The sequence below is a fragment of the Penaeus japonicus genome, unplaced genomic scaffold, assembly GCF_977035675.1.
Source record: "Penaeus japonicus unplaced genomic scaffold, GWHDUDI00000001_assembly GWHDUDI00000020, whole genome shotgun sequence".
In the NCBI taxonomy this organism is placed as follows: Eukaryota; Metazoa; Arthropoda; class Malacostraca; order Decapoda; family Penaeidae; genus Penaeus; species Penaeus japonicus.
In genome coordinates this window covers 19,682,197-19,689,696 of record NW_028234422.1, presented here as the reverse complement: position 1 = coordinate 19,689,696, position 7,500 = coordinate 19,682,197, and the positions used below count along the sequence as shown (strand labels likewise).

General features: G+C 40.5%; 1 protein-coding gene across 1 annotated transcript in view; it reads right to left on the bottom strand.

The window, feature by feature from the left end:
* Positions 1–2,067: 2,067 nt before the first annotated feature.
* LOC122244670 (uncharacterized) overlaps positions 2,068–7,500 on the bottom strand; it is a 5,939-nt gene continuing 506 nt past the window's right edge. Inside the window, exons 2-3 of the mRNA XM_086548068.1 lie at positions 7,136–7,220; positions 2,068–3,869 (exon numbers count right to left, since the gene is read on the bottom strand). Coding sequence (XP_086404194.1) covers positions 2,968–3,869; positions 7,136–7,220 — 987 coding nt within the window. The 3' untranslated portion in view covers positions 2,068–2,967. The remainder of the gene's footprint in view (positions 3,870–7,135; positions 7,221–7,500) is intronic.

The following is a 7,500-nucleotide window of genomic DNA, read 5'->3' as shown; positions in this document are numbered from 1 at the left end:
ATTATTATCATACATATTTTTATCATTATAACTATTATTGTTATTGTCATTATTATTATTATTATTATTATTATTATTATCATTATTATTATTATCATTGTTATTATTATCATTATTACTACTATTATCAATATTATCAGTATCATTATCATCATTGTTATCATTATCATCATTATCATTATAATTATTTTTATAATTATTATCATCACTATTGTTATTGGTATTATCATCATAATCATCAACAAGACTATCATTGCTATTATCACTATATTAATCAATGCAATTGCTATCATTATCACTATTGTTGTTTTTGTTGATATCATTATTATTATTATCATTGATGTTGTAGGTGGTGATAATAGTGGCGGTGTCATTATTGTTATCAGTACTATCACCATCATTGTTATAACAATGATAATGATAATGATGATTTGAATTATTGTGTTCATCAAAATTGTTGTTACCATTATCATTATCATTATTATTACTATCATTATTATTGGTATCATTATTATGACTATCATTGTTATTATTATTGTTATCATTATAATTATTATGATTATCAATATTTTTATCATTATCATTATTATTTTTTTCTTGATGATTATCGTTATCATTACTGTCATTATCATTATCATTACCATTATCATTATTATTATTATTATTACTTCTATCTTTAATATCATCATACTCATGTAATGCTATTATCATCATTATCATTGTTATGACTGACGTTACTGTCATTACTTATCATTGTTATTATCATCATTACGATTACCTTTATTATTATTATTGTTATTGTCATTATCATTATTCATATCATCAATATTGTTACTGTTATTCTTAAAAAAAACTGTCGTGTTGTTTGTGTATGTTTTAACACTGACTTTCCTCTTTTTATTTTCATTATTGATTTTATTATCATGATTATCTTCTTTATTGACATCATCAATATCATCCTCATCATTTCAATCAATATTACCATCAAGACTATCATGCTATCATAATCATTGTCATAACTGTTATCATTATCATCAATTTTATGGCTGTTTTGTTATTATCATTATTAGTATTGAGGTCACTGTTGTTATTGAGGTCATTCTCAACATGCATGTTATCATTGTTATTCTTGTTGCTGTTGTTGTTATAATTGTAATTATAGTCATTATTATTATAATCATTACTTTATACTATTACTATCATTATTATCATTATTGTTATTATTTTCAATTCTTATATTATAATCATAATTATTATTATTATCATCATTATTACTATTATTACTATCATTACTATTATTACTATTATAACTTATCATTATCAGTATCATTATATTCATTATTTTCATTACTATCATTATCATCATTGTCATTATCATTGTTACAATTATTGTCATTAACGGTAGTAGTAGTAATAGTAGTCGTAATAGTCAGAAGCAGTAGTCGTAGCGCCATCATTGTCTGAAAATAGTATCGTTACCATTTACTACTAATTTTGCTATTATTGTCTTCTTGCTATTTTATTATTACTAGTTTTTGACAGCCTTTTTAGCTTTATCGTGGCTTGTTCTCACCATCGCCATCACTAAACTTCTACATTCAGAATTCGGTCAATATAAAGCGGACGTAAAAATAGTTCCGTTTTTACTTTCCATTTCTTCGGTTCTTTAACTAATAAAGCGGCTTTAAATCTATTAGTGAATTTATATGGTCAATTTATTTACAATCTGAACCCTCTATAAAGTCTGTACTTTACATAAGATAATTCTATTTAAGTATTTAATGCGTTTAAGTTCATTTTATAGCATCATTTGTGAATTAATTTCTTCATTTCATTTTACTTCGTTCTTTCGGCAAAATTCTGTACAACTCATTAAATTTGTAAATGGCTAGTTGAGCAGTTAATGTTTTGTTTAACCTTGGTTGAGTCAATAAATTCGGTAAGGTCATTGCTTATTCCTTGAATTATTTTCATTGCATTTATTCTTTTTGGTTATTTTTATTTGTGTTTATAAATGCTTGTATATATTTGGTTTGGCTTTTGAAGGAAATGAAAATCGACATGGAAGTTTTAAAACATCATCATTAATAATAATCTACAACATTCTTAAATTCTACTGTACATCCATTTGCACAAAACAGAACCACCGTTACTATATACATAATGGACCCAAATGATAGAATGCATTATTGCCTGATCAATCAATACCAGACCCTTAGTTTCCATCCATTCTGTCACCGCGAACTTGCAACTTTCTTCTTATCTTATTCTGTCGTTGCCTCATTAATATTTGGGATCCTTACTTTCCTCCGATACATTGAATTCACTGACTTTTCACTTATATCGTTGTCTGTTGAATACTGGGATCCATATTTCCCAGACAAATTGCAAACATCGACTTTTTTTTCTTTTATTTCTCATACATTGTCACTGGAATCACGGCGGACACCAAGTAGCACAGCCGTGGCCGAGGGTTGACCGTGCTTGATCTTACGACCCGGTTCGGGTCTCACGATGGCCAGCACTGAATGAACACTATTTTTTCTCTGGTACAACGCAAGAGGCAAGTGTGTTCAAGGGAAAGCGAGGGTAGCCAGGTCGTGGGCGTGGGCGGAGGGTCGGGTGAGTTTCTGTATCCAAACTCGCCTTTCCTGACGTCCGCCGTTACCCCGAATGGATCCCTCGGGTCTCTGGCTGACTTCTTTGACTTCGCCTCAGCGTTCGGGTCACATCGCATCTGAGTCATTCCTCTTGGAAAGGCTTTCGTGATCATACACTGTGGTAGGTTCCTCTCTCCACCGTTACGTGAGTGTGTGTGCGAAGACACGCCCCGCTGCACCCCCTCCGTGCACTGCGTTCACTCCGCGAGCGTCGGCGGTTTGTCATCGCCGCCGTTGAGAACTTCCATCCCCCTGATAAGTTTCAGGAAAGTTGCCGTGCGAAATCTTCTCTCGCTCGCGCGCCCCCTCACCAGCACACGCCCTCCAGCCTGAGGGAGTTGGGCCGAGGAAGCGACAGCACTCTGTTCACCTCCTGCGACGCGCCGACGCTTCTGGAGGTGGAGCACACCGTCGAGGCCTCTGCGGCCGACGTGGGGGCCGGGGGCGCGAACGGGGACGTCGTGGAGGAGAGCGAGGTGGGCGGCGAGGTGAGCGTGGAGGCCAGCGAGGTGCGGAGCGGGCTCGAGGTCTGCGCGAGGAGCGGCGACGTGGGCAGGGACGGCGGCGGGAAGGGGCACACGGGGAGGAAGGGCAGGAGCCCGTGGAACTGGGCGTGGGGCAGGCCGAGGGGGAGCAGGGGCGGCGCGTGGCACTCCAGGCCGGGCAGCCTCTCCCCGGGGAGAAGGTAGTCGGGGAGTCTGTGCGCCGGGGAGGTGATGGTGGTGTCGCCGCGGCCGAGGCCCGACATGGGGGCGAGGCAGCGCAGCGACTGCGAGAAGGTGCCCAGCGAGGAGCCCAGCGGAGGCAGCGGCCCGTCCAGACCCCGCTCCCGGATCATCTTCTTGGTCTTGTAGCGGTGGTTCTGGAACCAGATCTTGATCTGCGTGGGCGTCAGGTCGAGCAGGGAGGCCAGGTGCTCGCGCTCGGGGGCGGACAGGTAGCGCTGCTGGCGGAAGCGCCGCTCCAGCTCGTAGGTCTGCGCTTTGCTAAACAGGATCCTCCGCTTGCGCTTGCGGCCCGTGGCCTCCATGTCCTCCTCGGTGCAGTCGTCAACCTCGAGGGCTTCCATGTCCTCCTCAGGCGCCGTGATGCTAGCGGCGGCCTGCTCCGTCGAGTCGGCCGCAGCCTGCACGGCGCTGTGTGGCTCGTGCATCCCGCGGCCGGAGGGGCTGGCGGGCGCCTCTGTCGTGCCGTCCTCATCGGCGGGATCTGGGGAGGAAGAGGACCAAGTCAGCTTCATGGCATTCCTACTCATCAGCTCTATATCAAAGATTGTTTAAATATACCAAACAACTGAATCAGTCAGAATGAGAATCTCAACATTTCTCGACGGAATTCTCGCTTTTTCCAGTTCGCTGAATGTCGCATGATACTGCGTCCTATAAATATCAAACAATATATATATTCAAAGGTTACTTTCGCTGGTGTCTACTTAAGTTATTTAGCAACTAACCATTGAGCTTACGGAAAAAAGTTTTCGATTCGACACTTCCCAAATATGTGTTGCAGTCGAGAAGTAAAGGAACGGGAAGAAGAAGATGGTGATGATGAAGAGGCCAAGGAAAAAGAAACACCTTAACCATGGGCTAAGATGGACCGGCGAGGTTTCTTACTGGGTAAACATTTCAACTGGCCAGGGGTAAGAGCTAGGCTTAGCGCGAGGTAGGGGCAGGGCAAGGCCTTTTTAGGGGACGTGAGCAAGATCTTTCTCAGGGACAAAGTTAAAAGTTTCAACAAGGACAGAAAAGAGCACTGGATCAAGCCGCTTGTCGTGCGATTCTGGGGCTGGAGGGAAGGGCAAGGGTAAGGAAGGGAAGGGAAGGGAAGGGAAGGGAAGGGAGAGGTAGGGCAGGAAACGGAGGGTTGGGGGAGGGAAGGGAGGGTAAGGGGAGGGAAGGGAGGGAAGGAGAAAGACGTGGGAAGACCTCACCACGGGCTACGAAGCGGAAAATGCCGGGCTATCATCGCGTCAAGAACGAAGCGTAATGGGGCGTTTCGGAGGGAGTGGAGGGGGTGGGGGAGAGGAGGGCGAGGGGGGAGATGAAGAGAGTCTCGTATCAGGGGAGGAGGGGGAAGGTTATTTACATACACGACCTTGGTGTTTGCATACACGCCCGTGATATGCCGAAAACGACGCTCCATCGGCCGCTCGGGAGAGTGTCGAGGGAAAAAAATTGATTCTTGTATCTTGAGATCTTCGGTCGCTTAATAGCCTTTCTCTGTCTGTCTGTTTATCTACCTGCCTGTCTGTCTATCTAACCGCCAGTTTGTCTACCCATCTACCTACTTACTTATCTATCTACCATCCTATGAGTATCTATCTATCTACCATTCTATGTGTATTTCTCTCTCTCTCTCTCTCTCTCTCTCTCTCTCTCTCTCTCTCTCTCTCTCTCTCTCTCTCTCTCTCTCTCTCTCTCTCTCTCCCTCTCCCTCTCCCTCTCCCTCTCATTCTTTAGCTCCAAGGCGACGCAGGTTTGACGATATACTCAACCTGATCGTCTGGAAATATAAATGGAGACCCAGTAATTACCTAAAGTAATTTATGGCCCTGGCATGGAGGGAAGGAAGGGGAGCAGGGAGGGAAGGAGAGGAGGGAAGATGGAAAGAAGGAAGGGGACGGAAGGGAAGTAGAAAGTGAAGGGAAAAGAAGGAAGGGACGGAAAAGATCGAAAGGAACAACACAGAGAGCAAAGGGAAGGAGAAAGATAGGGGGAAAGAAAAGAGAGAGAGAGAGAGAGAGAGAGAGAGAGAGAGAGAGAGAGAGAGAGAGAGAGAGAGAGAGAGAGAGAGAAAAAGAGGGAAGAAGGGAGGAAGGACGAGGAAGGGAAGGAAGGGGAAAGATCGGAGATAAAAATTTAGGAGAAGGAATAAGAACGAAAAAACACAGCGAATTAAAAATAATAAAAGGATGATAAAAAGGAAGGACTCAAGAAATAAAAGATAATAAAGAGGAAGACAAAATAGAAGTGATGATGAAAAAAAACTTTAATAAAAAACTAATAACAACTAATTAAAAATAAAATAAAAAATGGTAATAATAATATAATAATGATAATAATAATAATAATAATAATAATAAAATAATAATAATAATAATAAAATAATAAAATATAATAATAAAAAATAATAAAAATAATAATTACAAATAATAAAAAAATAATTGCTAAAATTAAAAATAACAAAAAATAATCATATCAATAATAACAAAAATTATAACAATAACAATGCAAACGAGAGTAATAATGATAATAATGATGATAATAATAACAATGAAAAAGAATTGCCATTATCATAATTACTATTATTATCATTATCATATTTTCTATTAGCAGTAGTAGCAGTATTGTTATTTCATTACCATTGTTATGATTATAATCATTATCATTGTTGTTATCATTACTACTATTATTATTACCACTATCATTACCCTTCTTATCATTATTACTACTCCTATTCGTAAGTAATCGAATCCAAACAATGGTAGCGATGATAAAATAAATAATATCTGTATTTATAGCGCTAACAGTAATATGGATGAAGATGATAACAATATTACTACTTTCATATCATTATCATTATCAGCATAATTATCATTACAGTCATTTCCATTGTTACAGTTGTAATTAGCTTCATTTTATCCCAATTAGGATTACTATCAATATAATTGTTGTTACCCTTATTAATGTAATTACTATCATTATCATAATGACTATTATCACACCCCTTTATTATTTCCATTATTATCATTTTGAGCATCATCATAATCATATCAATATCATAGTCATTGTTCTGGCTGTGACAATTGTCCGTGACATTTTTAGCATTACTATCGATATTATCAATTCTTTTACCATTACCTTTGCCGATGTCATTATTTTGCCACAAATAAATTCGTCATTATAGACCCCTTTAGGATTAAGAAAATTATTTTGTGAGCAGCGCTAAACTGCCATCTTTTCATTATCTTTATCTGAGCGATTACACTAACTGTTCCTCGTTTGCAAGAAAAGTCTATGTCAAAGATCTGTTACGACGGAAGTCTGAAGAGAGCGCAGTAGTCATCCCGGCCGCACGATATAGCTTCGGTACATTCAACGCGTCACGCCCATAGGCTGTATTGAACAGCGCGTCATGTAACCCGCCTTGAACACTGAACTGCTGTGACATGATGACAGTGAGGAGAGAAAGAGAGACGCCACCATTCATTCTACCGCATTCATTCTACCTTTCCACTTCCAGTTGTGAAAACTCTACGGGTTCGGGATACCGCGTTTCACGGTGATCGTTTTTATAAGCTCCAATAACCCCGTCATTTCTCCTCCATCTTATCATGGAAACCCGGACACATTTTGCGTCCTCTCTTTACATATACTGTGGATCCCTTTTTTGACGGCATGGGCGTAAAGAATCGCCGAATACAAGCTTGGATCATCACAGACGAAACTCGAGCCACGAAATCCAAAAGAGCTTACCTGAGCAGGGGGTGGGGGCGTCGTGGAGCTGCAGGAGATCCCGGACTGAGAATCCGCGGGAGGGCGCCGGCCGCTTCTCTTGGACCTGTGGGGCAAGGGCACTCAGGGTTAGTTCCGATTCGGGGCACATTTTGTAGGGTGAGGGAACGGGAAGGGGGGGGGGTCTACTGTGTATTCTCTAGATAAATCATTTGCATTCATGGATCTACTATCTCTGTTCTTTAGATGTACTGTCTGGGAGTTGAAATACATTTTTCTTCTTTATTAACGCGTATTCCCACAACACTGCGTTATATTTGCGACAGTTTCCTGGAGGTGGATTTCCAGGTGAAATTAATATCGACTTTGAAAGATCTGACTGCGAA